Source organism: Corvus cornix, chromosome 1 (genome assembly GCF_000738735.6).
Source record: "Corvus cornix cornix isolate S_Up_H32 chromosome 1, ASM73873v5, whole genome shotgun sequence".
NCBI classification, from domain to species: domain Eukaryota; kingdom Metazoa; phylum Chordata; class Aves; order Passeriformes; family Corvidae; genus Corvus; species Corvus cornix.
In genome coordinates, this window is record NC_046332.1 from 85,713,081 (window position 1) to 85,733,650 (window position 20,570).

The following is a 20,570-nucleotide window of genomic DNA, read 5'->3' on the forward strand; positions in this document are numbered from 1 at the left end:
AACCCACCCAGTTGATCAAGGGATGCCAGCTGATGTAATCTTTTTGGATTTCAGTAAAACTTTTGCTACTGTCTCTCACAGTATCCTTCTGGACAGAATGTCCAGCACACAGCTGGATAGACACATCATGGGATGGGTGAGCAACTGGCTCACGGGTCAGGCAGAAAGGGTTACAGTGAATGGGGTGACATGAGACTGGTGACCTGTCACTAGTGGGGTTCTGCAGGGCTCTACCTTAGGTCCTGTGCTCTTCAACATCTTCATAAAGGGCTTGGATGCAGGACTGGAAGGGATATTGAGCAGGTTCACAGACAATACAAAACTGGGAGCAGCTGTTGCCTCCCTCAAAGACAGGGAGGCCCTGCAGAGAGACTTCAACAAATCAGAGGGCTGAGCAATCACCAACAGTATGAAGTTCAACAAGTGAAAGTGCCAGATTCTGCACCTGGGATGGGGCAGAATGTATGGACAGACTGAGGAATGAGATGCTGGAAAGCAGCACCATGGAAAGGGACCTGGAGGTCCTGATCAAGCTGAACATGAGCCATCAGTGTGCCCTGGCAGCCAGGAGGGCCAACTATGTCCTGGGGAACATCAGGCACAGCATCACCAACCAGGCAAGGGAGGGGATTGTCCTGCTCTGCTCTGCACTGGGGTGGCCTCACCTTGAATATTGTGTGTAGTTTTGAGTGCTGCAATGTAAGAAAGATATTAAAATATTAGAGAGCATCCAAAGGAGGGCAACAAAGATGGTGAAGGGCCTTGAGGGGTTGCCATATGAGGAGTGGCTGAGGGGAGACCTCATTGCAGCCTACAACTTCCTTGTGAGGGGAAGAGGAGTGGCAGGCATTGATCTCTTCACTGTGGTGACCAGTGACAGGACCCAAGGGATTGGCCTGAAGCTGTGTCCGGGGAGGTTCAGGTTGGATGTTAGAAAAAGGTTCTTCCCCCAGAGGGTGGTTGGGCACTGGAACAGCTCCTCAGGGAAGTGGTCACAACACCAGCCTGACAGAGCTCAAGAAGCGTTTGGACACATGGTGTGATTCTTGGGGATGGTCCCATGCAGGGACTTGGAGTTGGACTTGATGATCCTTGTGGGTCCGTTTCAACCTAGCATATTCTGTAATTACAACAAAATTACTCCCAGTTTGCATTTATTTAAAGAAAAGAAAGGAGGCCTGGGCACACATACTTGAAAGGGCCTTTGCCTAATCCTTTTAATATGGTGACTCCAGAATGATCTTGCTGTGCCTAGTGCAGCACAGTTATCTGAGCTAGAGACAGTCCCCAAACCAGGATTCTTCTGTCACAGCACACACACTGCTCAAAAGGCAGTTCTTCCCAAGAGAAGCATTTAAAAGCTTCCCTCCTCCACCATCATTCTGTCTTAATAAAAGCCCTATGGGATTAGTTTCACTCAAAAAGAGTCTATGACAAGATTATAAGCAGCTGTTAAAGGTCCTTTGCAATAGGAGGATGAAACTCTGATTTTATTGAAAATAATGGTAAAATTCTCCCTCACTTGAATGGGGCCACTATTCACCCAAAAAATGTAACAAACCCTGATTATAGTTGCCAATTTATTAATGACAGAATTTTGTTTTCATAATGCTCCAAATACACTGCTATCCAAGTGTTAATCAACCAACAAAATGCTATTGTGTACCTTAGCTATCTGAAAAAAAAAAGTTAGGTCTACAAATTATTTAATCTGTCACCTATAATTGTACATGAAAGCTTTATCAGAGCTTCATTATGTATAGCCTTTACTTTAAGAACATAAAGTGTTACTGACATTCTGTTTCAAGACACATAAAACAAATATCCATCGAAGAAAAGCTCAATTCAAGCAGCAAGACTTGTTCACTTCAGAAAGTCACCTTCAACCATTTCCACTGGGGAATTAGGCATGACAATGCTTTCAAGAGATTGTTCCTTTATAGCAAGCAGGAAAAGAAGGAGGTGTTAAAGTCAAGATGTGGCAAGGAAATAAATTCAGATATTAGGGAGGCAGACATTTGCAGTAAGTGTGCTTCACGGTAAGGTGAGAAACCCTCAGCAGAAGTCCCCGAGACCAAAGACACCCTGTTCTGCAAGACCCTGTTTTAGGGCGCTGCAGAGAACCCCCCCAGCTGTTCCCGTGATCGCCTCAATGCAAGGAGCATCTGCTCCTACTTGTGGGAAAAGAGGGGGGACTGAGCATCTTTCTCCTACCCTGTAAGTGCAGAAAACACTTTCTGATGTATTATCTGCAGCTGCCAGGCAGGAGGTGAGGGCAGTCACCTGCCCGAGGAGCCCACAGACAGCTGCAAAACTTGCTTTTACTTATCAGCTACTAACTTTAATATGAAAACAAATTAAAACAGAGAGCTCTAGAATGAGAGGGGAGCAGAAAGGCAGAGTCACCAGTAGCGTTTGGGAGAACTTAATTCAAGATAAATGTTGAATAATAAGAGTTACAAGCGAAAGGGACACAGGGAAACTTTTGTTGGCGCTAAGGTGCTGTGGCCAGAGAGATAAAAAGCTTTTCTGCCTATTTGCTCTAATCCCCAAACCAGCTCCATCTTCTTAGTTATTTATTTCTGTGCACTACCCTTACCCCTGCTTAAAGGGAGCATTTAAATACTGTGCTTTGACCCCACTTGTGTTGGCAACCAATACCTCCTGTGGGGCTTAGGTGAGCCCAAGTGCCCTTCCCAGCATGAGACCAGCCATTTTCCTTAATAAAAGGCAAAATATTTGCTTGAAACTCATCTTAAACTTACCTCAACCTATCTCCCCAACATGCCAAAAAAGAGTTAAGTGGATCCAGCCTTTAGCCACACTATATCCCACTCCAGTGGGCTTGTTGACTCCCTGAGAAGGTCAGGGTTGGGCCAGATCCTTTTCAGGAGCCAGCTCCAGGAGAAGCTTCCCTGGGTATCTGCTCCAGCATGACCTCGGCAGAACGATTTGAGCCCTTGTGGTACCTCCAGTATGCACGCTGACACACATGGGGTCAGGAGAATTACAGAGTTGATGGTTTGGGTTGTTTTTTTCAAACTGTGAACACATGGTTAGGTTTGTGAAATTACTCATTTGACCTTGACTGATGACACAACTATTCAGCTGTTCTCCCACTGTGATGTCTTGGGAACACTTCAATAACCAAACTTTTACTTCTTTCAAAGGGCTTTAAACCAAGACTTGTTTCAGGCCCCAGCACAGTAAGTGTATAGTCCAGGGAACTGATGTCTCCCTGTGTTCCTTAAGTAAATATAACGTGCCAATATAGGCATATATAATATATTGCATATATATATATGCATATATAAGCATATGTATACACACACAGAGACAGACATATATATATATATGAAGACCTTTCTTGGCTCTGAAGCACTTGCTATACAGTGCTAACAAACCCTATTGGTGGTAGTGGGTTACAGAACACCATAGAGAAGTATTAGAATGGGGACAGATGTTCACTCATGGTAACACAATGGCTGTAAGAGTCACCCTGACACCTGCCCCTGGCTGGGTGATTGTCTGCAGCCTGGCTCGGGGAGAGAGAAGAAATTATTCTTAGTAACTCAAACACTTCTTTGCTCATGAATTTCCATCACTCTGTTGAAAAAAGGCCAAAATACAGATTCAGGGCCTTGATCTGCATGTCCACATGGGATGTGAAGACAGTTCACCACCGCTTCCTACTTACAAACACTCATTTCTTTGAAATACGCCATATAAAGTGAACAGAGAACAGAAAGTAAAGCTAAGACTAGAGTGAGGTGGTCTGCAGAAATTTCTGTCTTAGCCCATTTTTCCTTCATAACCACTCTGCCAAGAACACTACCATGTCCCGACTTTCCTGTGATGCTGAGATGTGCTATCTTTATTGGACACTGAAATGTCCTTTAAAATGCTACAGGGAAGGGGCTATGGAAGACTAAGAGCTCCAGTTGTTGATGCTTCTCGGAGCTGTGAATACATAATTTAGATGCATGGCGTACTTGACAGCAAAACTCTCATTTTAAGCAACTAAAATCCTCAGCATAGCTTCTGCTGAAGTGTGAAACAAGACTTTATTCGCCTAGATTAACTGTGCTGAACTAAGTTTTTGTGAGATGATCTGAGGTGGACAGAATTGATCTCGAAAGCTGTGCCACTACTGGAATGACCTCCCTGCATGTGGAGTACCTTGACATACCCAATGCATACTCTTAGACAGGGGCAGGGGAGGTGTTCCGCCTCCAGACACAGAAAAACCAGAAAAAGGCAGTGAAATAACCAATGGGACACACAAGTTATATGATATGGATTTGGGAGGTTACAGAAAGAATAGCAAAGCAGACGTTTATAGTAGAGGTAATACCTTTCATTCTACAGTACTTATTTTAAGTGCATAAAACCAATGGATGAAGCAGTGAGTTTATGCTTATGCAACCTTGCCATGAAAGTTATCTAATGAAGTCTATAAGCAAGATAGAACTTGCTGGAAAAAGCTCTGTTTTTTTATCAGACTAACTGGTGCAGTAAAAACCCCAACCTTTTTGACAGACAATTCATTCTTTAGGTTCTCTTCCTATAAGGTTTACTTTCCTAAAGAAACTTTAGATTAAAATGGCTATGCAGATCTGAATGCTCTAGCACAGTATCACACCCATCTACTGGACAGTTTCACTTAAAAAAACTCTCCAAGCTTTCTCTTCTTTATGGTCCCTTATCCATGATGAATTCTCTTTTGGCACCCCATAAGGAAGGCTTCCAAACTCCTCCTCTGCAGAAGCTTCCTTTTTTAGTGAATTCTAGAATTAAAACCTGAAAATCTAACTAGCTCCAGCAATGCTGAGAAGCTGATGCAGGTAAAATGAGAAAAAACATCTCAACCAGCCCACACTTCATTTTGCTATGCCACACATTCCCTGAGTCTGCACATGCTAGACATTTTGACTATACTCTCCTTATCCACGTAGCTTTTTGATAGCACGTTCAACGAGGAGCTAACTGCAATAAGTACAGTCATTCTTGAAGTGCTGTGTAAGACTGAACTATGAGCTTCTTTTTGGCTCTCAAGAGAGGTCAGTCCCAGTTATTGGCAGAACCAGCCAGCAACAGCAATACCTGGTGCCAGTCAACTGCACATCCGATCTTTGCTTTCAGTGGAAGAAAACCCAAGTACAGGAGAAAGAAGGGAGCACAGGAAGCACCCTAAATGATGAAGGCTAAGGACTGTGATGGACACAGTGCAGTCATCCTCCAATTTTGATATCACCTGCCAGGCAATTTGATCAGTGCAGATTTTCTGATTCTGAAAAACAAAAAGGACTTTTGTTTTTCCATTTCTGCCTATCAGTATGGGATGTGTTCCTCTGTGGATGAAGGCTACCTCACTGCACAGACATCCTCTTGCTTTCTCCCAGTTCACACACCCTTTATATTTGTCTGGACAGGCACAAACTACATGAAGTGTTTTCTACTGAGAAAAATTAGCTGGATTTAGAAAGTAAGGGAGGGGAGGGATGAAGAGGAGAAGCAGACACCAGATGGGCAGTACCAGCCCATTTGGGCTCTCACATCTAGACTGGGATGCACAGACATGGCAGGGTAGGTAGGAAGTTTTATGATCTGGCAACCCAAAATACAGACCTGAAATCTTTGGTTATTTTCCACAGTTCAGACCCAGAGCTCAAAAAGACCACAGTTTCCTTTCAACCACTTGCATTTAACTCCAGCCTCCTCTTAGCTGTCTCAGATCCACCCCCAAGGTCACTTCTCATCATAATCTCCCGCCTTTTGTGTAACATTAATGCTCCCCACACTTCTGCAAAAGAGGGAAGCAGCAAGTGATTGGGATGAGAGGGTCCTTCACGGGGAAACGTGCACATCCCTATGTGTATGTACCTTATCTGTACCTGAAGAAGGTTGTTTAGCCATCCAAGCAGGATATTATTATCTGGGCGGTTTTGCCTTGCTTCTGAAATGCTACATGCTCCTGATCAATACAGCCATGAAGGGCCAGGTAAAGGGTCAGACTTTGGGTGTTTACTGCTCCAGGAAAAGAGCCCTATGATTCCTGAGCTGTTTAACACCATAAATAGCCATAGAACAGGCCTCAATTTACCATCTGTTTGCTACTTATACCACCACCAGTGCTAGCATCTGCTACAGCATAATCACCTGTTTGTTACAGTTCAACCTCAGAGGAAGAAAGGTTCAATCTCCTAGTGACATTTGTTTCTTGAGCTCCTCCTAAGGTGCATTATATTCCCTCTTACACCCACCTCGACAAAAGCAGAGAACTGCACCCAATTTATGTGTGTTCAGATGTGCTATGCTTGCACAACCTGGGGCTTTCTGTTACACAGAGAGAAAACTGTGCAAATCCTCCACAAAATAGTTACAGGACCAGCTGCGGGCCAGAACATCCCATAGCTTTAGGTTGCTGGCACACTACCCATTTCCAGGCTACATGAGTCTGGAGGTGGGAAACACCAAAGGAAATAACTAAGTAAGATGGGACTCCTGTGATAAAACAAAGATATCAGTTATGCTGTACTCCTTTGTCTGCTACTGTGAAAAAAAACCAACAAAGACCCCCTAAAATGTGAGTGGAGAGAAATAATTTTTCACTTCACTATTAAACTAGACATCTGAAATAATGTAGACTTCTAACTCTAAGAAATTCTCTCTCCCACATTGGGAGCAAATCTGAGCCAAGAGGCTTGGCTGCAGTCACCAACACTACAGATGAACAGAATTAGGTGAATCTCACCCACCCTGCCTGGTGCATTACACCACAGTGTATTTTAGACTACTCAGTGGCAGTTAGATGTTTCAGCACAAATATAATGTACTTCAGAGCATGGCATTTCTGATTAGGCAGATGACGATTTTAATTTCTGTCTAAGTGAAATGACCAGGGAGTCCACTGTAATGTTATCCTCCCCTGATAATAAAAAAAGACAGCAGAACCATAACAAATCTTCAGCATCTACCAGGTACTTTCAAAGCCCCCAGATTCAGAAGCAGATTGGGCAAGGACAGAGTCACCAAAGTAGCTGTGCTTTCCCTGGGTGCTTGGGGGGCACCTATCAGAGCACTGCCTCCCTCTAGGTTCTGTTCAGTCACCACATCCAGGCATACCAACCCTGCTGATTCATGCCTCTAGAGCATGAACACAAAGGGAAACACAAAGGAATCTGTCAGAAAATGTGCCAGCTAACCCCAAAAGGAAGTTGGGTCCACCTCTGAGCTCAGAACAGACCTGGAACTAAAGTTGGACCTTTTGTAGCTCCTCAAAGTCCAAGCAAGCATCCCCCTCATCCAAGGACAGGCTGGTTCTGGTTTGGGTTTCGCCTTTTAATCAATTTTGCCCTTGCTGTGAGAGTTCCCATCTCTGTGATGGAGATCTCTGCGGGGCTCTGCCCACTTTTATTACCAGCAGAATAGGCCATTGTCACACACTCTACATAGGGACTATATTTGGACAGGTCATAATTGCCTGTTTTGAATGTATTACACCACAGTCTCCTCTGATGCCTTTCTGTCCCCGTGGGTAATTCCTGCCCTGGATTTTTCAAAACAACAAATCTTGGTTCCTTGAAGGACAACTTTTGAGAAATGGGGCAATGTGCAACAAAAACAGAGTGATGGTAACCAAGAAACTTCGTGTTTAAACAAGAATCCTGCTGCTATCCTCTGGGAAGGGCCCTTCACTTCATATATCCCGATGTTTTCTTGCTCTGTCAACATCTGAATTGATGAAAAGCAGCTGAGAGTCCTTGCCACCATGGCAGTTTTTCATCACTCTGCAAGACTCCGCCCAATGTAAAGAAATTAATTTTTTTTTTCTTCCAGCTTCAGGCAGTTTGAAGCTTGAATACAAAAGAAAATGCAGCAAATCTAACACAGGGAAAGGAAATGCGTATTTGTATGTCTTCATAGCTTCTAATTAGTTTTGTAAGATTTATACAATGCCTAAAAAGCACTGACAGATCCCTTTCTGTAAATATAAATGGACGTATAAACAAAATCTTTCCTGTGAAATAAGAAATAAAGCATTCAAATTGAACAGAAATTCTCCCATCTAGGCATCTGGCTGATGGAAAACTAAGGATTCATTTTAAATCATAGACTTGCTGGTCACTTGTTGCTCAGGGGCACACTAGCAAACCTACATCTGGCAAAGCCAGAGCTTGAGAACCCACACATTTCTCATAGAATAATTTTCCCTTAAAAACCAAACAAAAAACCAACCAAACAAAACCTGGCTTTCCCATTAGAAGTCTTGAAAGCAGCACCTTCTTCTAGTCAACTGGTTTTATGATCAATAGCTCTACAGCATAAAATATTTCAGTTGCTAATCCAAGTCCTTCATAGAAGAGCAGACTTTGTGCTAACAAGCACCCAGGACATGTGTTCACTTGCACATACAATTTTAACACTGAGTGCTAATGTAAGAATCAATATTTTCAGCCTAGGTAAGCCTGTGTGTGTGCACTACAGCAGAGCAAGCAGCGTGATTATGCTGCCATCAAGTGGACACACATTGCTGAATTGCAAATATCTTTCTGGAGCTGTAAAGATAACAGTATCTCAGGGCTGTACTAAAAATTTTGGAGTTTTTTAACACCATGCTGAAAAATGTCTGCATTCTCCAGCTGGTAAATTATTCATATGCAAATAATATATATTTTACTGTAAACTCTCCCAGGTTCTCTGGCAACCTTCAGTCATCATAATAATATGGGAAAAATCTGTTTGTGCACTCCTCAGATATATGACTATGCCTTTTTTAAAATCCCAGATTATATCAGATGCGTGGAAGCCCCACTGGTAAAAAAAGGAGGTTGGTGTCCTTTCAAATTAACAGTGAGAATGGGGCTCTAAGGAGTGCCCTTGTGACGGCACAAGAAAGAATTTTCGCTATCTGCAAAACGATACAAAACCATTAAAAAATGCCTAAAAGCCAGCGGTGAAAAATTAATTCATGGTCCAAAGGTTTAGCTCTAGTTAGCATGCTCTACTTCATACAATTTTTGGCTTCTTCACAGCATTTTTTTGGCATTCTACTGCAAAGTTTATCAAAGCTTCTGCCTTTACAGCCAATTCGCATGGAGCAAAAAAAAATGCAGCTCACTGAAACATGATGGTTCTCTTCTTAGCCTGAAAATGTTGCTTGAATCACTGTTCCAATTTTTCGGAATAGCTTCATGGAAAAAAAGAATTTTGTACTTTTTACAGTAATTATTTCTCAGATAAGATAAAATAAATATATCTTAAGTTTTTAAAAGGAAAGAATCTAATTTTTTCCTCCATTCACAAAGATACTTTTAATATATATTAGCGAAATATGAAGTATATTTTCCAGCGTTTTTAATACCAGTGCTCTTACTGAAAAAAAAAAAAAAAAAAGTAAAAAATTTTAAAGTGCAGCTACGGACAATACTCCCCTCTAGGGGCAGAAATGGAATTTGCAGCATTTCATTCAGCAGCGCTTCATTTGTAAATCACATTAGAGAAGTAAAACTAATAGGTCCTCCCAAGTGAAAGACAACCAGAATTATTAATTCATTCCCCACAGAGAACACTGCTGTCTGTGAAATCTGTCTAGAGGACATGTTGTGTTCCTATATTCACGCTGAAGGGCTTTAATGCCACACATATACAGAAGCTCATTTATCAGATTTCCCTAGCAACATACATCAACTTCTGACCCAGACAACGTATCATCAAATGCAATATGCGAGGAGTACATTTTTCTTTCTAAGTAAACACGTGTGTCATGGAAACATATGTCCTGACAAGTGCTAAAGCTGGAAGTTTGCTCAGCTGATCATACTTGGTATATTTGGAAGTGAAATAGGATGGAAGGTCAGCATCGGCTCGGCTGCTTTCCTCCCCTTCATTCAGGCAGCCAGATGCAAGGTTGCAAAAGCAATTCAGGCATCTCTGTCAATGACAGAGGGTCCAATCCTCCCCACACAGAATACTCCTACGTACAGTCTGGGAAGCTCGCAATTCCTCCTTGGAAACGAGGAGAATGCAGAGCTAACAGAGGGTTGTCTACACATCCCCAGATCCTGAGAACTGAGTAAGCCTGATGGGAGCTACAGGAACTGGGGCTCAAGCCTCAGTTGAAACTCAGTACCTTCACAACACACTACCACTGAGACAAGCAGCTCTCCCCCAGAAAAGCCCAGCGCTGTCTATCTTCTCAAGGAAAGCCACCCTAGGTAACTCTGCTGGCTGTTACTTTTGTTAGGACACTCAAGGAAGCTGAAGGGGCTGGCTGCTTGTCACAGTCACCTCTGAACAGGTTGGGATGGGATCCTCAAGCCACCCTGCAGCACAGCATGGCTCTGCTTCTAAAGGAGCACAGCTCCAGGCATGTTACAAAAGCAGGCTCCTGACTCATGTTTAATCAGAATAGCATAGACACTTTAAAGTTATTACTTGCAATAGTGGAAAGCAAGCTGATTTAAAATCTTTGCACTCTATTTCTTATCACATATACAGTGGTAAGTAGAAATTTTATTTCCACAGACAATATTCTAACAAAAAAATAGTTATGTTGCATGTTTTTTTCAAGTTACAAAAGCATTCTGTTTCTTTCTGTAGTCTACTAAATCATCAATCCCAAAAAATCAGGGGAAAAAGGAGCTGAGTGGGATGATGAGAAAGCCTGTGTCAAATCTGTGTCTTTCTCCAGCTGCATATGCTGAGCTTTTCCTCAGTAGGGTACCTGTGGCACCTGACAATACTGTGTCATTTTTACCAGAGAGGCACCAGGACAGACTAACTCAGGTTCAGTGATGAACTCGCCTAGATCTACTTCACCCAGGTCTCACTCTGCCAGCTGTTGTGGCTTAGCTCCTCACCTCATCAATCAGGGCTTCACTTCATTTCTTTACCACTGCAAAAACCAGTGCTTGCACAGAAATTGTGCAATCTGCCCCACGACGTAATGTTTTGTTCCAGGCTGAATGTGAGTCTGATCTGGGCTTCACTTACACAAGTAATTTACACAGATAATTGGGAATTGCCACTACAGCAATCTCTAGAGTGGTACTTAGGTCGTCCATGCAGCAGTGAGACTGACTTTAAGGCTGGCATTACTAACTTTTTTGTGAAAAGAAATTTCTCTGATAGCTATTTGGACTTTTAAGTGTGTCCATGTATCCTCACATTTTTTGGTTTATTATTGCTGTGATCACTAATTTGGTGATCACATAAGATCACCAAAGTAAGAGTAAGAACAGCAACACACATAGTAGAAGAGAAAATTAGGATGTTAGGATGTTTTTCTCTTCTTTTAAACATGACTTGTATCATGTCTAAGTCTTTTTAGTGCTAATGCAGTTACAATTGGGGTGGCCTAAAGCTGTAAGGAAATACGTAAGGATACCTTTTTCTTCCAGAGGAAGGGATTTAAGACTAGGGCCAAAAAAATAAAACATGTCTAAAACACCTGAAATAAAACCTGGGAAGCTCCAGGTCCCTGTGTACAGAAGCATAACCCTCCTGAGCCTCAACAAGTCTTAACCACTGGGCCTTTGAGCGAGCTTGGGACTCGCCCTCCCAGCATGCAGGACTGTGTGGCCCCACAGCAGGACGCAGCACTGGCCAGAGCTCAGCTTCCCACACGTGGTTGCGGGTTGCCTGCTGAAAACCCAGTCATCTCAGTGCCCAACTTCAGGCTCCTGAGCACTTTGCTGGGGCTTGGGCACCACTCTGGGCTTGTGTATGGAAAACTCAGAATAACCCTTTGTTGCTCAGTAGGTTTTTCCTTTTATCTCTTCCTTAAGTTGTCCATGTGACTATGGTCTTGGAGAAAACCCTGTTGAAGATAGACAGCAGTCTTAATTATTACAGGCTAATTACCTTTAATGAGCAAATTGCCATACACTGATGTGGGATTTGTCCTGAAAAGAATTTCAGACACCTAAAATCATCAATATTATATCTTCTATGTTATGCAATGATGATGCTTGGCAGTATACTCAAATCAGATGAGGACTACAACTCTGAAGATCCAAGACATCAATTTGCTTCTCTGTAATATAATGTCCCAGCTTTGTTTGCAGGATTGTACTTGCTAAAGCAGCTTCACAGTGCTGCTTGCTTATGTCATTTATCCCTATGATCATTTGCCTTTTAGCACTATTTCTCAAAATAATAAAAAAAATAATATAACAAAAGCTCCAAGGGTTCAAGATGTACTGCCCCAGAACAAAGTCTCAGTTTCTGATCTTGGATACTGTTCTCCTGCAGTCTGCACTAGAGCTGCAAATACAAACAGTAAGAGAGAACAGATCGTCATAAAAAAGCTGAACTGAATCATCAAATCTGTTGAGAATATGCTTTCCATTTAATCAAAAGAAATATTTAAGCACTAGCAGTATTCAGAAGCTACAAATTAATTTGTACTGGTAGGCAGCAATTATGTTTTCCATTTTTCTTGATATTCACATAAATATGTGTGAAAGATTGGTTCCCTGTCTCTACTAGGAGGGGAGAAAGTGATGCTCCCCACAAGTAATTGTAGTTATCTGGGACTCAGCATCAAAAGAAATCAATCCTGGCTATTACCTCATGGTATACAGGAGAGTGCCATCATCCTCCAGGCGCAGAAGTTTGTTTGGGGTTGTCATGTTGTGAGCAATAGACTTCTTGCCATTGTGGAAAAAAGTGTCTGGGGTCCAAATCTTGCTGGCGAGCAAGTTGTTAAGAGGGAGGCGTTGCATAGGTCCTTTGAATCGCAGCCTTTCATCTTTCCAGCTTTGTCGGAAAAAAACATCAATGGTGTATTCCTGGCATAAAGAAACACTCAAGGTATTGCAGGATCTGAATAGAAACCATGGTTCCAAAAATGACTTTAGCAAAGTAAATACAACAGAGTTGGCAGACGCGTGCTAACTTACCATTTCAGTGTCTGACACAGGACCAAAACTGGTAACATAGATGTCTGTTTTCACCTGAGTTATTCTCTCTGTAATAAACACAGGTTCCACATCAGTAATTGCTTTAAAATGCAAATACATACTCGCGATGCATTTTTCTATTAATTCCTGAATCACTCAAAGATCCCCAAACGATTGAAATTAAGGGGATGCTTGAGGAGGCATTTTATCCCAGATCAAATGCAGTTGTTGACCTTTGGGAGTCCAGGCTCCGTTCTTACAATCAGAAAGAAACCCGCCCTTCAAGGGTGTGTTTCCTCTGACTGACAGGTTTTGATCAGTTTTTGATCAGAAACACAGAATGGTTTGGGTTGGAAGGCACCTTAAAGGTCATCTCGTTCCAACCCACTGCCATGGGCAGGGATGCCTTCAACTAGATCAGGTTGCTCAAAGGCCCATTCAACCTGAACACTTGAACCTTGAACACTTGCCTTGAACACTTCCAGGGATGGGGTCCCCACAGCCTCTCTGAGAAACCTGTTCCAGTGCCCCACCACCCTCAACGTAAAGAATTTCTTCCTAATACCTAATCTAAATCTACCCTCTTCCGGTTTAAAACCATTACCCCTCATCTTATCACTGCACTCCCTGATAAAGGGTCCCTCCCCTTCTTTCCTTGAAGCACTTTTAGGCAATGGAAGTTTCTATAAGGTCTCCCCCAGAGCTTTCTCTTCTCCAGGCTGAAGAACCCCAACTCTCTCGTCATATCTTCACAGGACAGGTACTCCAGCCTTCTCACTATCTTGGTAGCCTCCTGTGGACTCGCTCCATGAGGTTCATGCCCTTCTTATGCTGGGGTTCCAGAGCTGGACACAGTACTCACAAAAGCAGATGGGAAGAATCTCCAGCCTCAACCTGCTGGCCACCCTTTTGATGCATCCCAGGATGCACTCGGCTTTCTGGGTCATCAGTGCACATTACCAGCACTTGCGCAATACCTACCACAGGATTAGATGAAGTGTATCTTGGAAGGACCTACTCCCCTCTGCTGGCTTGGGTGATCTGCCTGATTTCAGACATCAGAGATGTCCGAAGTTAGGTAAAATTATTTCTACCCTCAAGTCTCTAAGTCCTTCTGGCATCTTTTCAAATCCAGGTCTAATTTAATTTAAGGGCAGAAATTTCAGAAGTTCGTTATGTAAGATGAAAGCATCGAGCCCTATTTTCAAGCATCTCTGTGTAAAGTGAGAGGAGAAGGAGAGAAAGGGATGAAAGCAATGTGTTGGTCTCACAAGAGGAAGGGGTGGGGGTAGCCAGATTAAAAAAGGCCAGGAAGAAACATAACAGATGGTTTACACATGGGTAGAAAATGAGAGAAATCTGGGGGAAAGAGAGCTGAAGGAGGGCTCAACAAGGTTAGGATGGCAACCACTATTCACATGTTACAGTTTTAAAATAGCTGCTGTAGAGGTTATCAAAAAGACGTATCAATAGAAATTTGCTGTACTTGTCTAAATATGGATGGTTTGGAGATCTGTTTTTAAAAGAGATACGCATTACCAACATAATTTTATACAGGCTGACCAGTACGGGAACCTTGCAGGAACCTGCTAGCATAATGTCTTGCTCACCTTAGGAAGTACCAGAAAAAAGAACCCAAACTGTATCCAATTACAGAAAAAAATGTATCACAGATGCTCTCCTAACCCAACCTCAGATGACCTGAGTGACTGAAACAACACGAGTTTCAGTAATTTTTTCTTGTGCCCCATTTGCTAGGAGACAAATCTACTTTCTGGACTTAGTTTAGTTAATCAAACACAAGTCCCTTGTCAAGGCCAAGAGCAGGTACCCACTTGAGAGGGCATCACGTAGACAACAGTCCTATCTAGAGGGGGAGTGGCCAAGCCAAAGCATCATCCTACCTCCCAGTCCTGGGCGCAGTCTGTTGTCGTAGCCGTCCAGCAGACCGTCCAAGATCCTGGTGAATATAGTGATGTTGTCATTGGCGTCCTCTTTTACTGATGGTGTTGGCGTTTGTGAGAAGCTGTTTTATGCAAACAGAAGGAAACATGTCAGAAGTCATGCTGGTTTCAAGGGGCTTCAGTCTCAAGGGAACTTTGTGGTGGAGCCTCCAAGCCTCTGTCCTCTCCTGCTGCTCCTGAATAGCACAGGGAGCTGCAGCCATTTATTTCATCATTACTGTAAACTCGTAAATAGTTCTCCCTGGAGGAGGACCCAAAGAAGGACCCATGCCACTGAGGTAAAACCCTGGGATGCAGGATCAGGGGACACCTGAGTCCTTTGATCTCTGTCTATAATGCACAGGTAGATCCCTGTCCCCTGTGCTACCCCGTCCTACATCAACCCCACCACCTCCCCAGTGCTGGCAGGGCTCCATCCATGGCAGGGAGCAAGGTCAGCTCACAGCGCTCACAAAAACTGTTACTGGTTTTCCCCAGGTTAGCTCTCCATTCTTTGGGAACTCTATTAGCTGGCAGGGGAGCTGCATGAGCAGCATAAGTTTGCCTGGGGATGCACCTTCACCTCTGCCTGAAGGTGCTGTTCAATCCTTAAATGCCAAACAGCTTCTAATTTTCAAAGTTTCTGTAATTTATTGCCAGAACAAAGGATGAACTCTAACCTTATTTGAGGATAACAAACTCCCACTACATTCAAAAATCCCACTGGGGTATCACTGGGGTATCTGAAAAACATACTGCTGTACAGAAAACACGGTTCTTCACTCCTCCTCTCTCTTTTGCATAATTTAGTTCTCCCTTGTAGTATGCAAATAACAGCAATGTGTAGTGGGCCTCATTCCATATCTTTTGGGCCAGATCTGTTTTTATTCTGAACTCTTTTTTATTTCACCATTTTATCCATGGCTCAGACCTAGGAAGCTGCTCACAGCACAGCTAACGACTTGCATTTTTAAATCTGCTTGATTTTCATTTAAAGATGCTTAAGAGAATCCCCTGCTTAATGCCTTTGCTTACCTAAAGAATAGACATGGGAGATTATCCATAAGCATGCTTCACCTGCAGCAAGCAATGAGCATCTCTTAAGACAGCTCACACTAGGTGCTTATTCAAGATTCAGCCTCTGCTGAGATCACCAGCAAATGCTCCAGCTGTGACAGGACACACCGCCCCACTAGGAACTGTACCCTGCCTCATGCACCCTGCCAGCAGGCAGGAATAGCTTACACTCAGCAACCTGAACTCCATGGGAGACAGTCATCCAGAGATAAAAAACCAAATAAGTAAAGAGAATCCATGTTTATTTACTACCAGTCCCCAGGGAAATAAATCAGTACATAAATAGAGAAGCTCAGAGTATCTCTCCGAACAGCTTTCCTTGCAGAACGCTTGTAACAGATGTGTTTGCCTCACCTAACAGAATAGCATTCGTAGAAAGAAAAAGGGACCTCAAACTGGTTTTATCTGCATAAGGTTTCCACTAATGAGACTTCACTGACACCCCTGTAATGCATCTGGAAGTTTTAGTGACACCAGACCTAGCCCGGAACAAGCTGCTCTCAGCCATGTATCCCCTCACAGACCCCCACTGGGACCCTCAGTCCTGTGCTCGGTCCCCTTACAGTTTGTATGCTTCTGCTGAAAAAGGAAAGGACTGCAAAGCCTGTCAGGACATGGGAGTAAGGCCGGGTGGAGGGAGCATGGGTCTGATTCCCTGAAACACAAAAGCCCATGAAAATGCCTGGCTGGAGAGGTTTCCTATGGCCTAAGTGCAGTTGGCACTGCTGCAACCCTCAGCAAGCTCCACACTGCAGAGCCCAAGGCCACCAAGGATCTCCCTTCGCTGCAGGTGGAGGCATAGCCACAAATCTCGCCTATTTTTCATCTCCATGGTCAAAAGACCAAATTAATTCTGTTTTCTGTGCTGTGACCACAACCTCTAGTGAGCAACAGAGGCAGACAAGGTTGTGGACATGTTTGACTATAATGAAAGACAGTTAATCCAGCAGATGTAAACGGATTACAGAAACATTAGACATGTTTTCAGGCTGGACCATTCCAGAAGAAAGACTGTACACTCTTTTGTCAATTGTAATTTAAAGGATTCACCATTTAAAAGTGAATATTCACAGGCAGCACCCTAACAAACGCAAAACAGGAGACAGAGACTTTCTTACATATAGCAACCACAACTAATGCTTTGATAAAATCCTAGTATAAAGCATGAAAATCCAGTACACCTAGAATACTATTTTCAACTTTTCTCATCTATTTTATCTTCTTTTCTTTTTTTCATAAGAAAGAGATATGCATCATGCTGTCTGCCTGCTACACCATATCAACGTAGGAACCCATTTTCATTTTCCACTGCATCTGACAAAGAAGCAGAGAGATCAAACTTCATTTCATTCCTACAAGTTTCATGAGAAGCTGTGACTAGACAAGGGGAGAGCAATTTAAATTAGTGCCTCATTAAGTAAAAATGTGAGGGTAGCAGTCATCTATTCCCTCTGGCTTGCTGACTGGGCCACTCAGTATGCATGTAGCTCAGAAACAGCCTCAGCAAGACCAGCCCCGCTCCTCTCTGATAATTAAGAGATATGGAGGAGACTTGCAGGGTCATTATGAAAGATCCTGGGAGAAAAGGACAGTAGAAGTAAAATGTAGGTGTTGCAATGGGAGATGGGAACAAGGGATATCAAATGTGGAGCTGGGATTATTGCAAAGATACAATGCTGGGGGCACAGAACACAAAGCTTCACTAGTTTCTCTGCTCTTGAAAAAGCTTGTTATTTTTAGTGCTTATGACTGAATTCAAAGCCAATTGAACTCTGAGGGAGGATTTCCACTGAACTATTTTTGTGGAGATGGGACAAAATATACTTACTTCTCATAACTGTTCCTCTCAATCTAACAAGAGTAATTGATGCTGCTTCCTTCTATCTCAGCTATGTACATGTTTCACAGGAATAGTACACACACCCCATATACTGAAATACTTTTATTTCTCCACAACAAAAGCTAATTAATAGAGGAAAAAGATGGAGAAACAACTATGGTGAGGACTAGTACAGAGTCCCTTCTGCAGAACCGCAATCTAATTTAAATTTGGCAGATCACTTCACCCAAAAAAGATGGCATCTGATTCTGAATTTCAGTGAAATGCCAGTATTATGTGAAGTTGCATTTGTAAATGGATTGCTGTTTGCTCTTATGAAAGTGTTACTTTTTCTTTCTTAACAGAAAGTTAGAGTTTCATTTCTGTTACTGAGAATGCTGGTGAAATGCATGTTTTGGAGTAAGGGCTGAGGTTGTCGTGACAAAAGACATGTAAACTCTACTTGCAAAGTTACGTGCATATATTAGATACTATATAGCTCAATGAATAGAGAGAAATAGGTGCTACCTGCCCTAAACTAATTATTTCCACACTGCTAAGGATTAGGCTTTATCAACATATTAGTAGGTAAGCACATTATTGCCTCTGTGCAGTGAAAAATGGTTTTATAGCAGAAATTTTCAGTTACGGATAAAAATAAACCTAGAAAAGAATCTTAGGGAAATGCTAAGAAAATTCAGAGATAATTGCATTTAAAGCTCATTATTGAACATAAACTAAACCAACCAGGAATACTTCTCATCACATTTATTTAATATTGCAGTTTCAGGGTAAATGAAAAAATCAGATGCCACAGAAGGGGCTCATTAGTGTAAAATATAATAACTCTCTAAAGATGCTCAGCTACTTCTTCTGATTACTTCATCATTTACCACTTTAAACATCATTGTCTTTTTTGCCATCTAGTTAAAATCATGGCAGGTACTATTCATAAGTTAGTTGTAATAAGAGGAAAATGCATGGTAGATATTTAATGGTTTTCCCAAAACTTCTTTAAAAAAAAAAAAAAGGTAAAAATTTCTGGAAAAATAACTGAAGAGTATTTTGCTATGAAAAGATATACTTTACTCTCTCTCTTTTAAGAGAAGCGTTTCCAATAACTTGCTTTAATAGGATTGCAATTATATCTGAACTTCAGACAAATGAACAGTTTGTGGAAAAGACAGTGGAGAACACAAACTTTTGGATAAACCCAGCTGGCCAGACATCAAAGGAAACAGATTTACATTTTCTAAGTTAGCTTCTTGCCACCCCTTCCGTATGGATTCTTGAGATCTAAAAATGTTGATTTTGTGAATTTGTGCACTGAAGACTCAATTCTTTCATATCGGTTTAGAACAGAAGACTGACTAAAATGATGAAACTTTAATACTACTTTCAGATTCTTAAAAAATAATTCATTTACTTAGCAAAAGCAGCATTTTACTACCTTCTGGAAAGGAGCAATTTGTGAGCAGTGCAGTGAAAGCCTGTTTTTCATAGGGTGACATCTTACAGTCCTCCTCCCCAGCACCCTAATGCCCTTTTCAATGTCCTGAACTGCGTTCCAGGGTCATTAAATGCCTCCCAGTACTGTCAGCTCCCCAGGTCACTGACCTGCAGCTTCACTGGGAGGCACTGCTTGCCAGGGCTTCTCCTGCACCAGGTATGAGCTGGATGGCCTGAGAGACACTCCTGCTCTTTGGCCAGTTGGAGGGCCAGAGATTCTGAAGCTGTTCAGCAGTGGGACTGGCTGACAACTGTCTGCCTCCTGCAAGCAGTTCTACATATCAATTTAGTTTTCCAGTTATTAAAATTGTCTAATGGGTTCAAAAAGCTATCTGGAGATACGGAGAATGAAAGGAAGACAGAATAAAAAAATAAACAGACAAGCATGACTGCATAAGGATACGATAATTCTTACAAAATTAGTCTTTAAAAATATGAGAAAGAACTCCCTAGCATCACAAGTACTTGGAATGAGGTATCCCAGCAGAAGTAACTGCTTAGGGCTGCAGAGACTAACTTGAAATAACAGCCTGAAGGAGAGGTATGTTTTGCCTAAATAGCAGGATTATGGTCTTAGTGATAACGGCTGTGAGCTGGAGAAGAAGTATGTGAAACTACAGACACACCATGGACTCAATTCTTCAGAGTGTACCAAGCAATACTGGGTTGGCTACACATAATTGGGATCTTCTGTTCTCCGTGTTTCTGCTATTATAAATATTATTAGCAGATGGCAACTATACTGCGGGTACATGAACAACGTCCATCCCTGTTGGTTTTGGCTCTCAGACAGATTTCTGAAATTGCACGTCCAAAATGCAAACACACCAGGACTGTGCATCACCAGTGTGACCCCATGGATGGCCTGGGACTTGCAAAGTAAGAGCTGGGCAGCTTGGAGCCACCCATGGGCTACCTCATCTCAGGGAGATCTGTGTGCAAGCAGCCACACAAGGCACCGACCCTCACAGAGCTGCCACTACCTGGATGTCCCAAGGGCCCACAAAAGCAGTGGGCCTGAAAACTGAAAATACTCTTCATGCTTGTATTTGACTTTTAATCATTCTCTAGCTTTATTATTAATGTTTACTTTTGAGACAATTGTGAGCTACCTTGAAATGCTTCAGTAAAACACCTTAACTTGTTAGAGCATTATACAAGTCAAGGCTGAATTTAAGCAGGCTTGAAAAAGCTTTGACTCGTGCTGGACTGTTTCTGCAGAAGTAGATTCTTAAAACTGTTAAACCGAAAACAGGGGGGGAGGGGACTTCACAACCTCTTCTCAGTTCGTCTATATCTTTGAATTTTAATTCAGTA

General features: G+C 42.4%; 2 protein-coding genes across 2 annotated transcripts in view; one reads left to right on the plus strand and one right to left on the minus strand.

Annotated features, from left to right (window-relative positions):
- The window catches only part of GABRA5 (gamma-aminobutyric acid type A receptor subunit alpha5), a 56,667-nt gene that overhangs the window by 32,157 nt on the left and 3,940 nt on the right, over positions 1–20,570 (minus strand). Inside the window, exons 4-6 of the mRNA XM_039548269.1 lie at positions 14,810–14,931; positions 12,906–12,973; positions 12,574–12,794 (exon numbers count right to left, since the gene is read on the minus strand). Of these exons, the coding sequence (XP_039404203.1) occupies positions 12,574–12,794; positions 12,906–12,973; positions 14,810–14,931 (411 nt within the window). The remainder of the gene's footprint in view (positions 1–12,573; positions 12,795–12,905; positions 12,974–14,809; positions 14,932–20,570) is intronic.
- Positions 1–20,570, plus strand: part of GABRB3 (gamma-aminobutyric acid type A receptor subunit beta3) — a 200,876-nt gene that overhangs the window by 24,229 nt on the left and 156,077 nt on the right. The gene's annotated exons all lie outside the window — the stretch shown is intronic.